Here is a 21,327-nt window from a genome sequence, read left to right on the forward strand (position 1 = left end):
TCGTGTCACACTGCCCACCATCGCTGTGGGCAGTGTGACAGTATTATTTACACGAAACTTTTTCCCCTTTTCATCAACGCAAGGTTCACATCTGCTAATGTTTTCAAACTACGCATGTTATCTCTGATTTAAGACTTCAGTTCAATTTGTGCATCACACAGTCATGTGTTCTTCTATCTCGCGTAAACGGAGAACAGATTTAGCACAGCGAGTTTGAAAAAGCTGACTTTCTCCGAACATCTTGGATATTTTCTTTTGGATCATCTTTATTCTTTTTTTTTTTAATTCTTTTTTTTTTTCAAGTAAAGTGCTCATACCATTAACTGCCCAACGACGGTCAGTTTCTTATCAAACCCTTTTTGTAATGTGTGTACTCATCACAATCAAGGAAGCGATAAATGGAAACTCTAATCAGTTCAAAACTTGAATTGTTCACCCCCGTTTTTTGACCGAGAGAAGACTAGGACTGAGTGAACTTTTAACGCTTCAATGAGTGAGTGCATAAGTAACTTCTATGAGTTACTGTATATACTGTATATAACAACGGATTTTTTTCTTATGAGTATCGACTAAACAAAAAAGTACTGAGATTGCCCCCTTTTATTCGTTCTAAAAGCCACATTATAATCTCTCCTTTCTTCCATTGTCAGGAGATTTCATTTTAACGACCAACTGTTGGCGTCGAGAAACTACGTGGCCATCTCGCATTTAATTATGTGGTCTGTTCATTCCTCGTTAGTTTGTGTAAACTGCTCCATTCCTGTGTTCTAATTCTTAATTCAACAATAAAGAGAAATAACTTACCTTTTCTTGAAAATCTCTGAAAAAAGTTGAAAGAGACGGTTCTAACGTGAATCACCTTGAAATTCAATTTGATCTGCGCTGCTCGCCTCCTGACTCCAGATATTAAGCAAAATTCAAAAGATTTTATTTACCATTCCAATGTAACAATCCTCATCGCCATGACACAGCTGTTCCAGAAAATTGAAGTTGCTCGCAGGGTAGTCGATAAGACTAAAGTAAAAGCAATTTGCTTCAATTCAGGAGGTCATTTTGTGTTCATCAAAGGGATAGGACAAATCAAAGTACAGTAGACTCTCTCTCGAAGACAAGCGCGCTGTAAACCGAATTCGTATCCAATTGTCTGACGTAGGAAGGTGGCGGACGAAACATGGAAGATAGTCAAGACAACGCGACCTCGGGAATTCTGAGGGAACAAGGCTGCTCCGATGCACACTAACTACATGCATTTCTGTTTTAAGTGTTCTTCGCTAGGAAAACTGAATTGCATGTTTAACGCTTTTAAAATCTACATCCGGTTCTAGAACAAAACAAGAAATTACGACTTTCGCTTCCTTGAGAGTTTTCTTTTTATTATATGCATTTGTATTGTATGTATGTATTTATTTACGAATATTTATACAGGGTAGCCCAGTTCAGCTAAGGCTGGTTTAAATGGGGCCCTGTCACACCTACCCATTCCACCCCAGGGGAGGACATCCACCACAGTAATCTCGTGCAAGGCTCGAACTCTCGACCTCCCGCACAACACGACCGGCGCTCTAACCAATTGAGCTAACCGGGGGGCGGTTATGTTAACAGGGTTAAGTTATGGTACACTGATTGAAAAACAGCGGTTAGATAAATTTTCGTTCCTCTCCACCCCCCTAAAAAAATCGACATTCCAAATTAGTGGTGAAATTCAAATTGAAATTGGTCAGAGAATAAATTGATTAGCGATGGGTTCGAAAAAGAACTCAGACGTAAAGGAACAAGACAAAAAAAAAAACCAAAACAAAACAAAACAGGCAAATGAAAGAAAAATAGGCTAGGAGCAATGATGGATGGGCAAAATTTCATTTAGCAAAACAAAGTTTTGTTTGTAAGGTACCGCGAATCTTCCATAAAACGTTAATCACTGTAGAGATCGAATCAATTGATTTAAACCAACTTTCAGGAGCTCGTAGAGACATTAATCACTGTCATAATGTCCAAATTTAGCGTGTTACCAGGACAGTAAAATATTAAGAATATATACTTCTATCGCTGGTTCTCTCAGTGGAAACACCCTCATCCTACTCAATCCAAACTGAGACCATGATCGTTCCCTTCAAAACTTCCAGTGTTGCTCTATATGCTAATGAAGTACCAATTCGATTCGTTTCAAGGGTTTTCCTCTTCTCTTTTTTTCTTTGAATTTCAATAAAAAAAAAAACAAAATAAATAAGCGTTACCCCGGAACAAATATTAGAAAATCAGTCAACGAGAGCGAGCCGAATATATGGGCATTATTGACCAAGTGTGAGGTCAAGATGGCGAGATATTGGCTGAGTTCCTTTTCTGCGTTTTTATGGACCGAGACGAAATCGAGGTCCATCAAAACGCAAAAAAAAAAAAGACCACGAGGGGAATATCCAGCCATTTTCACCGAAGAAGCTTTTTCAATTAAAGGATTTCTTATATAGCGAAAAGATTTCGCCTTTCTAAGAATCGAGAATAACTTGTTCATTTCGAGAGCCGGGAAAGAAGGGAAACTGTGTTTGTAGCACAATAAACCCACTAGGGTCGTTTATGTTTTCTCTGCTCTGACTGCCGCTTTTTGTGACTTAATCGCTGACATTGTCCAAAAGTTACAAACTTTGTAAGTCCGCTCAAGCACTTTTTTCCTCGAGCGGAATCAAAGCGGGTAGTCCAGGGTGGGAAAGACGGCTCATCCATCTGTTCAAATAACAAATATAACATGATTTACCACTTTATACCTGCATGATCCGGTGAAAGAATCGAAACTGCCATGAACTGAGTGTATTTGTCAAAGTTCTTTAATGGAAAGTGAATAGCCTGAAAAAAAAACTTCTGAAACTTTTAAAAGGTTCACGCATAATAAATTAGCCCACGTGGATAGGCCGAAGTTATTTCGTTACTAAGGGAAATCGAGGGGAGGAAGTGGTAAATGGCTGGTCAAGTCGTTTTAGGCGGGGTTGTTTTGTAAAATGAGTTGTCTTTTTTCTCACTGACGTGACGCGTAATCTTCTTTATACCCGAAAACGAAATTTTGAACAGCGTTAAGGTATTTTCAGCTTTATTTCAATATTTTTTCCATGAAAAAAATTAATGGTCTCCCAGGCTCCCTTGGTTCCGCTGGTTCCACAAGTTTTGCTGATTCCGATCTGCTGATCCATAGTTTAGTAACATCCCCTAACATGGGAAGTGCTTAGCGCACTTTGAAACCTTTTGTAAGATTATTAATCATTTCCTTGCAAAAGAAGATAAAAAAAAAGAGCACAATGAAAACCTTTACAGCTACACCCCACGGCTAGTAAATGTATTTTCACCACACAAGTGATTATAGATGATTTGCTTGAAAGTTCAAGTGATCTTAGCCTGAAGACACCTTTCGGAATATACACACATTAGAAAAAATAGAGAGTTGCTTGAAAAAACTGGAGAAAATATTTGAAATTTTCTTGGTTTGACTTCATTATCAAGAGTACTTGAAACTGATTTGGCTTCAGTAGCCAATCACTTTCGGAAAAAATTCAATCAAATCTACTACTCAGTGTGAGGACGCTTCAACGAAGTATGATGGCCGTAAGGAAAAGCAAACAGTTTCCCCCTTCTTTCTCCTCGTAAATCAGTGATGTATTCGATGGTTTAGGGAAAAAACTGTTTCCGGTAGCATAATTCTAGTTTTTCCGTAAGGTCGCAATAATTACAAGTATGATAGATTTTGTAAGAAATATACAACTTTTTTGAAAGACATGTTTCGGCATGCATATGCCATCTTCAGTCAATGAGTAACTGAGTGTGAACAATTATATAGTATACAAGTAGATGAATAAATTATTTACAATATGATGTAATACAAAAGCGGGTACTAATTACAACGTGACGCCAAAACATCAAAGGTGTAAACTAGAAGGCTAGAAAAGTGTTGTAATGTTGTAATTGTTTGTTATGTTCAGGTTTGATCTTATTTATATAAAAAGCTTCTTTGAGTTTTAAATCAATGGAGTTGTTAGCAGAATCCACAATATTAAAACAAGAAGGGTAGTATTTGAACAAATGTAATTAACTTTGAATTTTTAATTCTTTGATGTCTCGTTAAACAAAGGAGTTCAACCCTTGCATCATTTTTTTTATAATTATGACAGACATATTTTTTCCAATTCATTTTAGATTTTGAAGAATTGGTAAACGTCCCGTTCGTAACACCTGTTTAGGTTGAGAAAAAAAGATTCTAGTATTTTTCTTCTTGATCCCATATTATGATTTATAGTCAGTTCCGATTTTTGATGTTTTTACCAAATACGTTTGATGACAGTCTTCATTTCCCTTTAAGTCATTCACATATTGGCAATAACAGTGCCTCATATGGTGCTCGGAGGAGGGGTGGGGGGACTGTACCTATGGGGGTCTCTCGCTCCACCGCAATTCAGGATTTGAAATCATCTTGGTATGCACATAAATTCTAACAGGATACGGCTGTAGTAACACTCTCCCCTCTGCCTATTTGAAATATGCTGCCCACGTCCTTGATGGTAAATTAACACAGCACATAAGCTGTGAAATATCTATAGTGACACGTAGCTAACAGACCATAATTAACTTACACTATAATCCTTTAACTCCTTTGAGTGAGCAAGAAAAAAAAAATTATCCTTACTGCATCGTCACAATTTAAAGGAGGCAAGCGATGAGGATAAAGAAAAATATCAGTGGGAGATTACTAGTTGATCCAATGCAAAATTCTCTCAACTGACATCGTACGAATTGTATGGTAAACAGTAAGAAGAATTGCTAAGTGAAAGGTTACAAGAGTAACAAATGGCTTGTAATGTCGCATGTTAGAGCATGATGCTGTTATTGACATGGAGGTTACAGCTGCAATGTCTTTTGAGGGGGTTCGTTACGGTGTCACGCATTTCACGCATTGTAAGGAAAATGAAACTGAGTATATCAGCTCTAAATAAACTCACCGATTAAAACAAGCAAAGGTTCTTGACTCAAATCTCCTGATCGAACTCAGTTTTCCCTGGCAATGGGAGGAAGAAAATCTGTTCAACTGTTCAAAGGCAATGAGCAGTGAGGTCTAACGTCTGCTGTAAAACACGAGTAAAAAAAGGTTTTAGTTTTACACATTCAGATCCATCATCAATAACTAAAGTTAGACATGCAAAACCGAAATACATCTACTGAGATGGAGCGAAGCAAAAATTGGCTAGATTTTTTAAAAATCCATATATTTGCCAACCTTTTTTCCGGTGATAGGAAAAAAAAAAACATCTTTCCTTCGTTTTATTTTCATTTAATTTTTCCGAAGCCAAATTCAGGACTCATTCAGGGGTTGACTTTAAAGTAAAACATGTGATAGCTGACTTTGGGTGGCAAAAGTTGGAGCACAGAAGGCAGCTGGAAAGAATTCATTTAACGGGAGCTGATAGTTTGCAAGTCAACAAGTCGAATTCATTTCTTATTCTGAACGGAATTGAAAATGTTTAAAATACCTGGTTGAATGCAATTTTCTTTTCATTTATAGATATCACAGGTGCCCCAAGCATACTCTGTGTGACTTTGGGTGCAAAGTGCATTAACGGTAATAATTTACACATTAAGATCGAATTTCAACCGTACGTGTAGGCCGTTAAAAAAAGGACAAACTTGAACAAAAAAGAAAAATTTAAAAGGATAATAAAAGCGAGGAATAAAACATGCAAAGTCTCTTTACCTTTTTATCGTAGCCGCTTTGTTGCAAACGGTCGTTTTAACGCTGTTTTGCCTGGCGACTTTCTTTGTAAAGTCTGCGGTGTCAACAGTCAACTGTAAAATAGGAAAAATTATAAAAAAAATTGAGAAAAAATTATAAAGGAAAACAAAAGCGAGGAATATATCGTACGAGGTCTCCTATCCTTTTTTCGTAGCTTCTTTGTCCTTTACGATCCATTTAACGCTGTTCTGGCGACCTTCTTTGCAACGCTCCTTCTCTAAAACGTCGGACAGAACCGGCGCAAGGCTCACTGGGGACGCAACAAGGAAGACATGTACGATGGTCGTAAAGGAAAGCATACAGTTTTTCCCTTCTTTTGCCTCGTAAATCAGTCATGTATTCGATGATTTAGAGGAAAAACTGTTTCTGATAGCATAATTCATGTTTTTGTAGTTGCATTAACAACGGCTCTCTCGGACGTCATTTGATAATTACGCTTAAATTTTGTTTTTAATTTGCAAAGAAATATAAAAGTTTCATTCAGTCAAGAGTTGTTCTTCCTGTTGGGAATAAAACGTGGATATTCAAATATCTATGTAACCTGGGATTTTTTGAGTTTTTCGATGTCACGGTAAAATACACGAGTTCAACCTTGGCATCCTTTTTTATGTACTCATGACAGACATATATCTTTTTCAATTCTTTTTGAGATTTTGTACAACTGGTAAATGCCCTGTTCCTTCTTCACCTGTTTAGGTTAACAAAAAAAAATTTGTAATATTTTTCTTGATCTCATATTATGATTTATAACCAGTTTCGGATTTTTCATGTTTTGCTAAATGCGTTTGATGACAGTTTTCATTTCCTTTCAAGTCATTCACAAATTGGGAATGAGGGAGGGGGGGGGGTAGGGGCAGTACCTAAGGGGGTCTACCAGTGCATGTCACCAATCCCCCGCAATTCATGATTTGAGAACATCTTGACCAGTGCATAAACTCTCCCTAGATACGGCTGTAGTAAAACCCTCCACTCTGCCCATTTCAAATATGCTACCCACGTCATAGACACTGGTAAATCAACATGGCACATAAGCTCTGAAATATCTATAGAGGCACGTAGCTAACAGACCATAATTAGTTTACACCATAATCCTTTAACTCCTTTAAGTGATCAAGTCCAAATTTCTCCTTACTACATCGTCATAATTCAAGGCAGACAAGTGATGAGAATAAAAAAAAATATCACCAGGGGATTATTAGTTGGTCCAATGCCAAATACTGCGAACTTACATCATAACAATTACATGGCAAACGATTAGAAGAATTACTAATAGAATCTTGGTGAAAGGGCACAAGAGTAACAAATGGCTCGAGATGTTGTCCTGTCAGAGCAAGATGCTTTTAACCGCATCTGGTTTTTCTTATTTTCTCCGCAATCGATATCATGCTAATTACATCCACTGGGAAATAAAACGTTTGTAAAGTGTAAGTCGTTACACGCAGATAGCAGAAAGCTTACCTTCGAAAGACAGAAGCCTCAGTTTTATAGTGATCGGCCATTTGATGAAAATCCAACTGTCAAAGATAATGGATATCGAGGTCTAATGTCCGCTGTAAAATAAGGTAGACAAAAAGGTTTTAGTTTTTCACACTCGATCCATAATCAGTCACTAAAGTGAGACATACAATACCGAAATACATCTGCTGATGTGGAGTAAGGAAAAATTGGGCTAAATTTCTTTACATCGTTCTTTTCTAATCTTCCTTCCCCCTGAGTGTTTGATGAAAAAAAAAATTAATTAATCTCTTCGTTTTATTTGAATTCAGTTTTTCCAACACCCAATTCAGGACTCATTCAGGGGTTAGCTCTAAAGCGCAACATGAAATGACTGACTTTGAAGAGGTCGGATTAACATGTAGCAGGAAATAATTCATTTTGACGGGAGCTGATAATATGCAGTTTAACGGCTGGAATGTATTTCTGATTCTGAGTGGAATTAAAAATGCTTGACAAGGCCGCGCTGTTTGAGATTTTCGTTCATTTATGAATGTAATTTTTTCAGTTCTTATCACAGATGTCATAACTGTGTTTACGACTAGAGCATGATTAAAATATGCTGCTCGTTTGGCATGGACCCTCCTTTCCTTTATATTCACTCTCGATCGCCCTCAGGTAGATTTTTCGGACTGGTTGTCTATCTTTTCGATAGTAATCTTCGTGATCCTAGATCAGTTATTTAATAGGCCTTTTGCAGTCAGAGATCACGTGCATAGATACCGCATAGCAACACCATACTGGAGAGCCAGGACTCCAGTGATCTCAGACAGCATAGAGGTCACTAAGGGACTCGTAACGCAGTCACGCAACTAACGCAAGGGAAATGAAAATGACTGAGTATATCAACTCTGAATAAACTCACCGATTAAAGTAAACAAAGGATCTTCACTGAAATCTCCTGATCGAGGTCAGTTTCCCTGCCAATGGGAGAAAAAGAATCCTTATGATAATGTAACAAATGGCTTTAGATGTCGTTATGGCAGGGCATGATGCGTTTTAATCGCGTCTGCCTTTTTTTATTTTGTCCGCAATCGATATTAAGAAAATTACATCCACTGGAAAATGAAAAGTTTATAAAGCGTCAGATGTTACACACGGATAGCTTACCTTGGAAAGACAAAAGCCCAAGTTTTATAGTGATCGGTGTTTAGATGAAAATCCAACTGTTGAAAGGCAATGAGTATTGAGGCCTAACGTCCGCTGTAAAAAAAAAGAAAAAAGGTTTCGGTTTTTCACGCTCAGATCTATTGTATTAAAAGATCTTGAAATCTCTTCTTACCTTACATCTATAGGTAAAAAAAATTTCTTTATTCTCACGAAGTGAGACCAAAAAACCTCGAGACTTTTTCGGAGTTCTTACATTCACGTTAATCTTTACGATGCAAGTTTTGCTACAAGACTACTAACTGAAAGTCACAAACATACTACATTTCTAGATTATTTAATCCACAAGTTATTTGTGTTCAAAGGTATTCTTTGATCTTATTTTGTATGTGATTGATATTATACAGAATTCACGCACTGGAAAATGAAAAGTTTACAGTGGTTCATGAAGCGTCAGTCATTACACACAGAGAGCTTACCCTATGTAGAAAGGATCCTCGGTTTTATTGACAATTATCTTTAGATCAAAATCCAACTGTTCAAACTGAAGGCAATGAATATTGAGGCCTAGCAACTGCTGTAAAACAAGATAAAAAATTCTTCGGTTTTAATTGATGATCCATCATCAATAACTTAGGTTTGACGTTCAAAACCGAAATATCTGGTGAGATGCGGAGCAGCCAAAGATTTGGCTAAATAGTTAAAAACATCATCCCTTGCTTTCCTTCCAGTGATAGAAAATAACTTATTTTATTCAGCCCTTTGTTTTACTCGAATTAAATATGATTAAAAAGATCTTGTTGCTTGCAATTTCCTTTTCATTTATGAGTGTATTTTTGTCAGTTCTCATCAAAGATGTCGTTACTGTAATAACGACCAGAACATGATTGAGATATGCTGCTCGTTTGGTATGGACTCTCCTTTTCTTTGTACCCGCTTATGATCGCCCTCGGATTTTTCTTTTTTGGTCTGGCTTTCATTCTTTTCGCAACTAGTCTTCATGATACTAGATCAGTAATCCGATCTCAAATCCTTAGCGAGAAAAATAAAAATAAATAAACTCTTCACAGGGAGGTTACAGTTGTAACGTCTTCTAAAGGGATTCGTTACGGTGTCACACATTTCCCGCATTTTATAATTAAGGAAAATAAAAATGAGTAAATCAGCTCTGAATAAACTCACCGATTAAAACAAGCAAATTTTCTTGACCGAAATCTCCTGATCGAGGTCAGTTTCCCCCGGCAATAGGAAGAAAAAATCTTTCTGAAAATGAACTTGATGACATGGAAGTTCATCGGCCTTCAGACAACACAAAATTTGGGAACTCAGCAAAATTATTGTTTGTTTTTTCTGTCACGCCACTTAACTCTTAAATACAAACACAAAAAATTCTTAAGGCAGATAACTTCAAATGTCGTACTTCAAATGAATCAACCTTCCAAAGTCTTATCTGTGAGCCAGTGATTCTTTGTTTTGAACTGAGTTATACTGTAAAATGTCGGACAGAACATTGCAAAGCTCAGTCTTGGCAAAATATTTATTTGTTCCCTTCCAAGGAACCAACAACCATGAAGAACGTAAAGGAAAGCAATTAGTTTCTTTCGCCTCAAAAATGATACAATGTAAGTCTCCTTTTGCACTTCTGCTGGCTGACACTGTGGTTATTACTCATCCCAAGCCCGCCCGATTCTGACGCCATCATCATGGATTTATCTTACGTAAATAAAAATTGGCAGCACTTTTGTAGCGTTCCTAAATACTTCTGAGCTTTTCTAATAGAAGAAAACCTGTGGAATTCATCGCCGCATATCATAAATTTCAATCGGTGAAAAAACTTTGCGTGCACTGGAAATGCTTTCTGTTACTTGAATTTGCTTTCGAGCAAAATCACAGAGTGAGAGCGAAGAAAACCTCTTGACTTTTTTGGAGTTTTTCAGTAGCTTTAATCTTTATGACGCAAAAACTGCTACAAGACTACTAATTGCAATTCATAAACGTGTTTCATATCTAGAGTACTTCATCCACAAGTTTTTTGTGTTCAAAGGTATTCTTTGATCTTATTTTGCTTGTGATCGATAGTATGCAAAACACATTACTGGAAAATGAAAAGTTCACGAAACATCAGTTGTTGGAGAAAGAAAGCTTACCTTTCAAAGACAAAATCTTCGGTTTTACTGAGATCCATGTTCAGCTCAGAATCTAACTTTTCAAAGGCAATGAATATTGAGGCCTAACGTCCGCTGTAATACAAGATAAAAATAAAATGTTTCGGTTTTTCAGGCTCAGATTTATCATCAGTGGTCAAAATTAGACGTACAAAACCGAAATGCACGTGATGACATAAGCAACAAAAAATTTGGGTTGATTTCTTATCATTGATCTTTTCTTACCTTCCTTCCCGTGAAAGAAAAAAATGTACCTAATTTTCATCCCTTTGTTTCAGAAACTCAGGACTCATTTAGGGGTTGGCGCTAAAGCACAACATGTAATGGTTGACCTTGTTGGAGAGAATTCGTTTTGACGGGAGCTGATAGAATGTAATTTAACAAGTGGAATTTATTTCTGATTCTGAGTAGAATTAAAAATGTTTAACAAAGCCTCGATTTTTATGTACTTCTTTTCATTTTTAGTTCTTATCACTGACGTCATTCTGTAATACGACCCAAACATGATTGAGATATGCTGCTCGTTTGGTATGGACTCTCCTTTCCTGTATATCCGCTTGCGATTGCCCTCAGATAAATATTTTGGACTGGTTTTCTTTCTTTTCGTAAATAATCTCCGTAATCATAGATAAGTAATCCGATCTCAAATCCTTAGTGAGAAGAATAAAAATAAAAGACCCTTCAGGTGGAGGTCACAGTGGTAATGTTTTCTGAGCGGTTCGTTACGATGTCACGCAGTTCACGCACGGAAAATGAAACTGAGTAGATCAGCTCTGAATAAACTCACTGATTAAAACAAGCAAAGGATCTTGACTCAAATCCCTTGATCGATGTCAGTTTTCCCTGGCCATGGAAGAAAAAGAATATTTATGATAATGTACTTGATGATTAGAAACTTCACCCTTTAGACAGCACAAAAGTATGGAATTCATGATTGTTTGTTTTCTTGTTACGCCATCCAAATTCCAAAAGCAAAACAACCAATAAATGCTTGAAGCAGATAACTTCAAATTTGTAGGACATTGATTAATTAGCCTTCCCATCTGTTTTCTCTGAGCCAGTGGTTCTCTGCTCTCAAGTTGTTCGCTAAAATGTCGGACAGAACCGTTCAGGGCTCAATCTGGAGACGTTACAGGAAAGACAAGTATGATGGCCGTATAGGAAAACATGCAATTTTTCCCTTCTTTCGCTCCGTAACTCAATGATGTATTCAACGCTTCAGGAGACAACTGTTTCCGATAGCGTAATTCAATTTTTTGCATTTGCATTGACAACGGCTCTCACGGCCTTCATTTGATAATTACACTTAAATTCGTAAAATTTGCAAAGAAATATAAACGTTTCATTTTCAAGAGTTGTTTTCCTGTTGGGAATAAAGCGTGAATATTCAAATATCTATGTAATCTGTGATTTTTAAGTCTTTCGATTTCACGGTGAAAGAAAGGAGTTCAATCTTTGCATTGTTTTTTTGAATTAGGATAGACATATATATATATATATATATATTTTTTTTTTTTCTTTTGACAGACATATATTCTTTTCGATTCATTTTGAGACGTTGTACAGTTAGTAAATGCCCTGTTCATTATACACCTTTTTAGGTTAAGAAAAAAAAATTTTCTAATATTTTTTTCCTGATCTAACTCTACGATTTATAACCAGTTTCGGTTTTTCATGTTTTACTAAATACGTTTGATGACAGTTTTCATTTCCATTCAAGCCATTCAGAAATTGGGGGCGACAGTGTTTCATCCTCAGGAGGGGAGGGGGGGGCTGTACCTAAGGGGGTCTATCGGTGCATGTCACCAATCCACCGCAATTCATGATTTGAGAACATCTTGACATGCACATAAACTCTAACAAAATACGGATGAAGTAGCACTCTCTACTCTCCCTTTTGAAATATGCTACCCATGTCCAAGACACAGGTGAGTGAACATGGTGCATAAACTGTAAAATATCTATAGAGGCACGTAACTAACAGATCATATTTAGTTTACACAACAATTATTTAACTCCTTTGGCTGACCAAGACGAAGTTTCCCCTTAATGCATCGTTACAATTTAAGGTAGACAAGTGATGAGAATAAAGTAAATTATCACTTGGGGGATTGGTTGATCCAATACGAAATTCTCCCAACTGACATCAGACGAATTGTATGGAAAACAGTTAGTAGAATTACTAATAGGATCTTGGTAGTGAAAGGGTACAAGAATAACAAACGGCTAGAAATTTCGTCATGTTAGAACATGATGCTGTTCAACCGCATCTGGTTTTTCACATTTTTTCCGCAATCGATATTATGCAAATAACACCCACTGGAAAATGACTTTACAAAGCGTCAGTCGTTACGCACAGATCGCTAACCTTTCAAAGACAAAAGTCTCAGTTTCATGATGATCGGTGTTTTGATGAAAATCCAACTTTTCAAAGGCAATGAACATTGAGGTCTAACGCCCGCTGCAAAACAAGATAAAAAAATTTCAGTTTTTCGAGCTCAGATCCATCACCAATAACTAAAAATACGTACAAAATCGAAATACTGAAATTCTTGGAGCAACCAAGAATTTGCATGGCCAGAAATTCCGGACATTTGAGCCCGCGCATAAGCAGCGGGCCAGTTAATGAATTTACGCTAATGAGGCAACATGGCGTCTTCGAGAAAATCCACTAGCGACTAAATACAGGAATGGCTCCGACCTGTCATTGGATGATAAAAATAGTAAAAGTTTGTAAAAGTTAATAAGTTAAATCTTAACTCCTTGCACGCGAGTATTGTTTAACCGTGTGTCTCCAAGCGGAACAGTGAAATAACAATGCGAGCGAAAACACCGATGTGTCAAACAAGAAATGGTTACTTACATAACGAAGGCAGGGCATTTCTTGTTCTGCGAGGTCGTTCAGCGGTGATCCGGCGATGACTAAGTTATCCGCTGAAAGTTCAAAGGAGACCCTTTGCTAGCGAAGATATTATAAGCAACGATCATTCACGACACTAACAGCGTTCTTAAACTTCTCCACATCAAGTAAATTTAACTTGTCTGACGTATTTCATCCAACCGTTGAGAATTCTAAAATATTACACTAAAATAGTTAAGAAAGTTCCGGTCGAAAGTGGCGAAAGTAGAGAGGAAATATATTTTCTTTTTCCCGCGATATATTTGAAGCTGCGTCGTTATGTTTGCTGACCCATTTTACCGTCAGCTTAAGGCATATCCCAGAGTCCCTTACAGCATTAGAAAGCTTGTTTTTCACTGAAAATTTGGATACCAAACATTGCAGAGTTTGCTGCAAAATACGAGTTTTTTGCGCAAGAATACGACATTTGGTTCTCGGATCAAAACAAGCGAGATGCTCGCGTGACATTTGATCTCTTTGCTTTCGGTCACGGAACTGATTTGTGCTTCTGTGAATTGTTTTTACAGGCAATTACCAGGGCGCAGAAATCAGCATCGTGGGTGAGAATTGGTAAAATAGTACCTCATACAGTGCTTTTCCTCAAGCGATTGCGGCACTTGATCTATACCGATTATCTTGACCGCTACGGCGCATCAAATCTGGTTCAGCTGCAAAAATTGGATTTCAAGCTTCTGAAATACAGAGCGTTGTATGAGCCAAGCTTCGAAATAAACATCAATTAAAAGCAGGGCCACTAACATTTGTCGGTGAAAGTAACTTAGTCAGGATAGCCGAGAAAACTTTCAAGATTTCCACACGATTGCGGCACTTGTTCCAGGTAAGCCAGAACTTGCTCTATTTTATTTTGTTTCATTTCTGCCATACATTTCCTTTAAAGTGTAAATGACACAATCGTTTTTTAAGTATTTTCCTTTCTTGATCTATGTAATAAATGAAAAATGTTTCGATTACGCGTAAAAAATTATTTGGATGATTTTTTTGCGGCCGAAATACCACCAATTTCCATACAAAAGTGTCCCGGGAAACGGGGGACGATAATTGTGCTTGTTACGTCACAATGTTTGATAACATCGCTGTCGCGCAGGCGCCTCCTAATTTCTCTTGCTCGGGGCTTCGAATGTGCGAGTGATTTAAAGCTCATTTTCGACCCGCACTGTTTAATTTGGTCATGTCTAGCGATTCGGAAAGTAGTGAGACTGAATTCTTCAGAAAGTATGTTTATCAAACACAGTGACTTCATTTTGGCCGTGCGATCTCTGGGACAATTTCGACGTGAAAGTAGCGCGCATTTTGAACGAAAAAAAAAGGTTTCAAAATATTCTCAAGATCTAAGAACTTTACAGTCGTTTTTCTAACATTATCAATTACCCAAATCAGCGGGAAAAGAAATTGTGTCATATACACTTTAAGAGTTTGGCGGCCGTAATGTCAAGTAAACCCGCGGATGCGCCGTCGCGATGTCCGGAATCTCTGGCCATGCGAATGCCATGTAAACACCCCGGTATTGTTGTGGAGGCTAACTCTGGAATCACATGCAAGTAGTCTCTTGCATAGCTACTGCAAATGAAAGAGAACGGAGTCCTGCTCAAGTCCTCATTATGGCGAAGACCCTTATCAACAAGCCGGTCATTTCCTGGTGTCTCAGGCTTTATAATTCCACTCCTCGTTGTAGCCCTCGAAGGCTCTTGACTTCCTGTTTTGTTCTACAAAAAGTTATCGTTTGTGGTTACCTTTAAAGCGGAACTAGGAAAGCCTAGTTTTGCTATATGTTGCTATGCATTTGTTCACAGCAAAAGCATGAGGAATCGTGGACCAGTATATAAAGCGAGTCACTATTGCGAGAGTGTCAATTTGGCGCGCGTCTTGGAACTAGTTTTTTGTATTGGGTTCAAGTCCAAAAGGTTTCTCGCCGCTCTTTAACAAATCGAGATGAGAAATTTCCAGCTTGCAGATGTATATCAGCTAGCTTTGCAAGGAATCACAAATTGTTTTTAGAAAAATTCATTCTGTTGTTGCGTTCATATTACTTTAGTGAAAGGGTTGTTATAGTAGAGTACTTTTCGCGACCGATTCGCTTATATTAGAAATTTGGTATATCAACCCTTGATTTGGGAGGCAGTCAGTTAAGCGAGCAGATGCTTTTTTTTTCCCCTTAACGTTGAAAAAATTTCCTGGTGATGTAGACCGAGCCAAGAAATGTGATTTTAGATTGGGTATGCAGGGGTGATATGTAGTTTACTACACTGTGCTCATCGGGTAAACACGATTAAATGGATAATAATGTCAACACTAAACTGAATCCAGGCGTCGCTCCCACGCCGAAAGCGATTGAAACTGTTTTCGGCAGCGTTGAAGCAGCTGATCCCAGACGTTTATTTCAAATTAAATTTTTTTTATCAAGACAGAAAGTTTATCATCATTATTATTCACTGTCTATTTGAACTCCATCGTTGTTGAGATCGAGTTCCCTGAATAAATATATGGCAAACATTAAAAGGCCACCATCTTGAGATCCGTTTCTGTTCTCGTCAAATCGTTGAATAAATCGGTCATTTTCTTCCTTGTAGGGCGGTAGCACCGACAGAGAGGAAAGTTTGGTTCGGAAAAAACACTCATAACCTTTTTTATTTTGTCTGCTTTAAGTGCATATCTGCCAGGTGGAGAACCCGAATGCTGAAAACTTACTGCTGGGCGATGATAAAGTGCGAAGCTTCCGCCAAAAAAGCTTGACCCTTCCGTAGAATCTACAAAAAGCACCATTTTTATTTATTCAAATTTTTGAACTTATTGAAAAAAAAGTTCCACTCCGTCTCCCATGAAATTTCGCAAACCGCGTGTACTCATCTGTGCTCATATTACCATTTGCAATTAAAAAACAGAATAACTCATAAGTCTGGCTAATTTAAATACTTTATGACGCGCATCTATTCTTTTCGTTCATTACTATTTTGGTCTTAAAATAGTTTTTGAACTTACAAAATAAAACTTTCCATTCCGTTGCTTATTAAATTCTGGAAACCATATTTATTCATCTACAATAACCAATTGCGCTTAGAGGAAAGCAATAATTGAAGACTCGGGTTAGCGTAAATGTCTTATGACGCACATTAAGATAATAATAGCCATTTCTGAATCACAAAAAGTCTTCTTATTAGAAAGTATATCACGTTTCTCAGTAAAAAGTCAATAACTACACTAAGTGATTTTTATAAACTGCTTTCTTGACTCTGAAAACAAGTATTATGGTTCAGCTCCCATTCAAAATGCTAGTGAAAAAATGTAAACACTTACTAAATTGGTTTAATGTTCGGTGCTATCGGACTTTGGCCTTGTGGAAGCAATCAATTTGACGTGAGTGAGCTCGATAAGATCGGCAGATTTAGATGAGGTGGAGGTATAAAAAAATTACTTTTCTACTGGTTTAAGAACTTCTCATATGTTTTCTTCACCCACCCCCTCCTTCCCTTATTTGGTAATATTTCAAAGTGATAATAGTAATAATAGTAATAATAATAATAATAATAATAATAATAATGTATTTATATAGCGCTATTTCTATCGCTATTCAACAGCGCTGTACAGTAGTGTTATAGATCATCCCACCCCAGGGGAGGAAATCCATAGAGTAATCTCGTTCGTGGGAAATTGACGTGTCCTGCCTCTAACCCTACAGGAGACGGGACCTCCATTTATTCGTCCCTATCCGAGAAGACTAGAATATCTAACCATTTCTTGATGTTATAGAAAGGTAGCAAATTATAATAACAATAATATAGATCAATTTCTATAGCGCATTTCCATGTAAATGCTCTAATGCAGTAATCTTGTGATGTGGGTTCTTTAACGTCCCTTGCCGAAATTAACTAATTGATAGGTGCAGGAGACGGGACCTCCGGCTTTACGTCCTATCCGAGAAGACGAAGCAATGTGAGTGAAGTGTCTTGCTTAAGGACACAACGTCAAGCCCCAGCCAGGACTTGAACCCGGGCCATCTGACCTAGAGTCCAGCGCACTGACCACTGGACTACTCACGCCTCACTAAATAAAATTATTTTCAATTATTTAAAGACCCGGAGTTTTGGTCCGGCCAGGGCGCGAACCCTCGACCTCCCACACAACAGTCCAGCGCTCTATCCATTGAGCTAACTGGGAGTGATGTTTAATCAAGCGTTTTTACAGGAGGGAAAATGTGTTTTGAAATTAAAAAAATAACGATATTCACATTTTTACGACATGATATTCACAGAATTATACAATTATTTCCAGATGATTTTAGTTTCGACTCATTTCTCAGACTTATTTCGAAAACAGTTCTGTTTGCGACCACAGAGATCTTTATCAAGCCAAACCTTCAGTACCATTTAAATACGTACACTCTTACATTTTTAATGGCCGGCAATGGAGACCTAACTAAGTGTTCTCTAAGCATTGCCTCCTGCGCTGTCAAGCAGGATGAAATGCAACTACCAGGTATGCTATTTGATCGAAAAAGATCTACGATGTGACATCTGCAGTAAAGAACATCTGTTTCCTTCAAATTTATTCTTAAGGTAGAAAGTTGCATATAATCACATCTTGTTTTTCCTGTCTCCGATGAAAAGCGGAAGGTTTGAGGTGCGTTGAATAACCTTTTCTTATCATGACTTTTATTATTATATTTTTTTTATCCGTGATGTTATAAGTTGTCAAATGCTTCATATTTTTCCCTTCACATCATTTTGATTCGACCCTTTTTACGTAGAAGATTTTGCATTTAGGTACCTTTTTTGTCAGGAGCTCAAAGTACATCCAATGAGAAGAATGTGCAGCACACATTGGCTTTGCTGTGACATTAGCAACTTTATCATGCTATTACTTGTTACTAGTGCTCTAAGCAACCTTTCATCCGCGGAAATGAGCAAAAGATGTAACAGTAAGATAGGTTAGTAGCAACTATATCTTTTGATTCTTTTTTGCAAATTTATGGTTACATCCTTACCGCATGAATCAATTTTCTGTTATGAAGTTACCGATTGCGATTGGATCATCGTCATAACTGTTTCACGTTACTTCGAGGACAACGCATTTAATTTTTTTTTTATCTTTCCCGTCCAGTGATACCTGAAATGCATATATCTACAAGTCCGCCAAACCGCACTTTAACAATAGGTGCAGCTATTAACTTGACTTGCATAGCGTGGCCAAGGAATGATGACCGACCATTTCCCAGGAGACAGATCGCGTATATTCAGTGGTATGATCCACAAGGTAAACCAGTTGGAGCCAAATGCCTGCAGGGCACACCAGGAGTGTTTAAACTAAGCTGCAGATTAATGCTGCAGAGGCTGACTTTGGAACAGTTTGGCCACTATACTTGTGAGGCGGAGAATGATTTTGGATATTGCAGGCAAAATACTGTCGAAATAAAACTCCAAGGTATGCAACAAATCTAAAGTAATATCTTCGAGAAGCAAGTTCTTGGCAAGGCAAATTGCTATTTTTGGTGAGCACACACTCGAGAATTGTAAAGTAAACTAGCATATACAGTGCCAGCATGAAGCTCCGGTAGTTGATCATAATACCTGGCCACAAGAAAAGTTTAGCCAATCGGTGATAACGAGAGGAGAAATAAATATTAGTTTCGAAATAGCATTAGCTCTGAAGAGTAAAAATGAATAGTTAAATCCTCACAAAACCCGTGGGTTATCTCATTGCCTGTTCGTATGGTTTCATCTGTTTGTACTCTGATTCACTCTTCACTATAAGGAAAGATTTGCATATCGTATTTATAACAGCAATAAGACTGAAAGATTAACAACTGTTTCCTAGGTGATTTCTAACATCATATGAAACGTTTTCAGTTTATCGCCCCCCCCCCCTTCCCTCGCCATCTACTTGAGTTTTTAATGATATTTTATCCTGAAAGAAATACCTAAGTTAAGTGGAAAACGTGGCGACGAGTGGTTTTCGTACTAAACTGGGCTTGAAAATTGTTGCGTATTCAAGATATTTACCTTTGATGATCCAGCTGCCATTCAGGAGGAGTCAACATGCTCTTTGTCGGTTTAATACTCATAGACTTTAGATGGAAAACACTAAATCTATGCAATCTCTAGTGTAGAGGTAACATAGATAGCAAGATTAGAGAGGCATGAGCAAAATTTTTTCGACATGGCAAAAACGTGGGGCTTACCATTCAAGATGTGTTTACCTTACTTGCCTATCTTTGCTATTTACTTGTTTCCTTCTTTGTCAAAATTGTCTGGCGGGCTCTAAAATTTTGATTCATTTCTTCAAAAAACAAAATTTCACAGTTATCTGATATTGCCGGTGTCAGCTTTCCTGGTACCAGAGACCGTCGAGGATCCTAAGAACCAAACTGTTGATGCCTGTTGTAACATAACCTTTAACTGCGCTGCCAAATGTAATCCCATGCTATCTATCAAATGGACAAAGAACGATTACTCACTTGCTGTTCGTTCCAACCCACGGATTAATTTCCATTTAAAGTGTCCTCGACAACGTGCAAATTCATAGCCAGCTGATTAAAGAGGATGTAAAGAGGGAAGTTAATAGAAAATAATAAATAATGGTCGCCTCGAATCCACGTGCTGGTCAAGGAAATCTTTGAAAAGTGCTCGCCAATGAACCCATACACCATCGGCATTGTCGAATGTGTCGGCCGAAGACCATGGGAGCCTTTTTAAATCAGCCAAAAAGTCGGGCAATTTAAAATTCTTCATGCTCCTCAACTCGATCAAGCGCGGCTTTGGCCTTGAATTCTTATTTTTTCGCACTGTAAAGATTAAAGTCGTGATTGCTCAGTCCAAGATGTGAAGAGCCGCTTGTAGCATAACATTCCGCGTGACTAGTTAATAAAACATCGATGAGTCTTTTAGATGTTTAAGTTACTCTTGTTGGATTATCGATTCGGGTTGAGAAACAGAATTGATTTCAAAAGCTAACCAGCCTTGTGTCTGGAAAACGGCATTCATCTCTATTCTTATACATGTCCGTATTGAAGTCTCCAAGTAAAAGCAGTTTCTTTCTGGTGTTAGTTATACCTATTTTGTGAAGGTGAAGAGTTCATACTACATAAAAAAGCTGTCTTTTTTTTTTTTTTTTTTTTTTTCAATACTGACATCTCGCGGGCGAAATGAGAAGAATATACGAAGGCTTGAAATTCTATTTGAGAACGGTTGTGGCCGCTTTTTTAAAAATCGAGTTCAATGGCCATTCTGTTAAAAACAAAATATGCGAGGAAACGGTTAAGGAATATTCCGAAATATTGCAAATGATCATGAAAGCGATTGCTAAAAAGCGATTGCGTGAAACTCGGTAAGTTGTAAAATGACATATGTTATCATGTATCAAACGAAAAAACAGTTTTCAAAATTTCCACTCTGCATTCTGTGCCCAATATGGAGTCTGCAGTCTGCATTTTGTACCTAGTCTGCATTTCGTACCCGGTTTGCAGTCTGTATTTTGTACTGACCGATAGCTTGAATATTAATGTGCATTCTGACCATTCACCCAACATCACCCTGAGCAGTTTAAAGTAATACCAGGTAGTTTCAACTGTATCCGGGAATTACCAATTGGAATTTACTTATCTTCAAAACTCATTCAAACGTAATGTATCCACGACTTATTCACAGTTTCTTTCGATTTATTTCTATTTTTATAACGGTGGTTGTTGTTGTTTGGCAAAGTTAATGAATGAATAAATAAATAAACATCTTAGCCGGAATATTTCAAAAAAGGTATTTCTCCGACGAAGAGATCCAAGAAGTTCAGAATACAGAGCGGTAGTAAATGACAAAGAAAGTGAAATCAAAAGCTATTTTTGCTAGTGATACAAAGATTAACAATCTTGACAATGAACAAGGTAATGGAAA

General features: G+C 37.5%; 2 protein-coding genes and 1 long non-coding RNA gene across 6 annotated transcripts in view; 1 reads left to right on the forward strand and 2 right to left on the reverse strand.

Annotated features, from left to right (window-relative positions):
• The window catches only part of LOC111345445 (uncharacterized), a 102,924-nt gene that overhangs the window by 28,207 nt on the left and 53,390 nt on the right, over positions 1 to 21,327 (reverse strand). The window lies entirely within an intron of this gene.
• Positions 2,802 to 10,646, reverse strand: LOC111346927 (uncharacterized). 4 transcript variants are annotated; one of them, XR_016001922.1, is made up of 8 exons: positions 10,513 to 10,646; positions 8,845 to 8,942; positions 8,369 to 8,461; positions 8,124 to 8,178; positions 7,223 to 7,314; positions 5,726 to 5,817; positions 4,977 to 5,099; positions 2,802 to 3,253 (listed from the first exon to the last, which is right to left on the reverse strand). It is a non-coding gene; the product is annotated as an uncharacterized LOC111346927 (long non-coding RNA). The 4 variants fall into 4 exon arrangements; XR_002696454.2 differs by lacking the exon at positions 10,513 to 10,646 and adding an exon at positions 9,548 to 10,493 and having other exon boundaries at positions 8,845 to 8,939; XR_016001923.1 differs by lacking the exon at positions 10,513 to 10,646 and adding an exon at positions 9,548 to 10,492.
• LOC111346929 (fibroblast growth factor receptor 2-like) overlaps positions 17,093 to 21,327 on the forward strand; it is a 28,998-nt gene continuing 24,763 nt past the window's right edge. The window contains exons 1-2 of the mRNA XM_022954182.2: positions 17,093 to 18,371; positions 18,545 to 18,865. Of these exons, the coding sequence (XP_022809917.2) occupies positions 18,242 to 18,371; positions 18,545 to 18,865 (451 nt within the window). The 5' untranslated portion in view covers positions 17,093 to 18,241. The remainder of the gene's footprint in view (positions 18,372 to 18,544; positions 18,866 to 21,327) is intronic.

Source organism: Stylophora pistillata, chromosome 5 (assembly GCF_964205215.1).
Source record: "Stylophora pistillata chromosome 5, jaStyPist1.2, whole genome shotgun sequence".
NCBI classification, from domain to species: Eukaryota; Metazoa; Cnidaria; class Anthozoa; order Scleractinia; family Pocilloporidae; genus Stylophora; species Stylophora pistillata.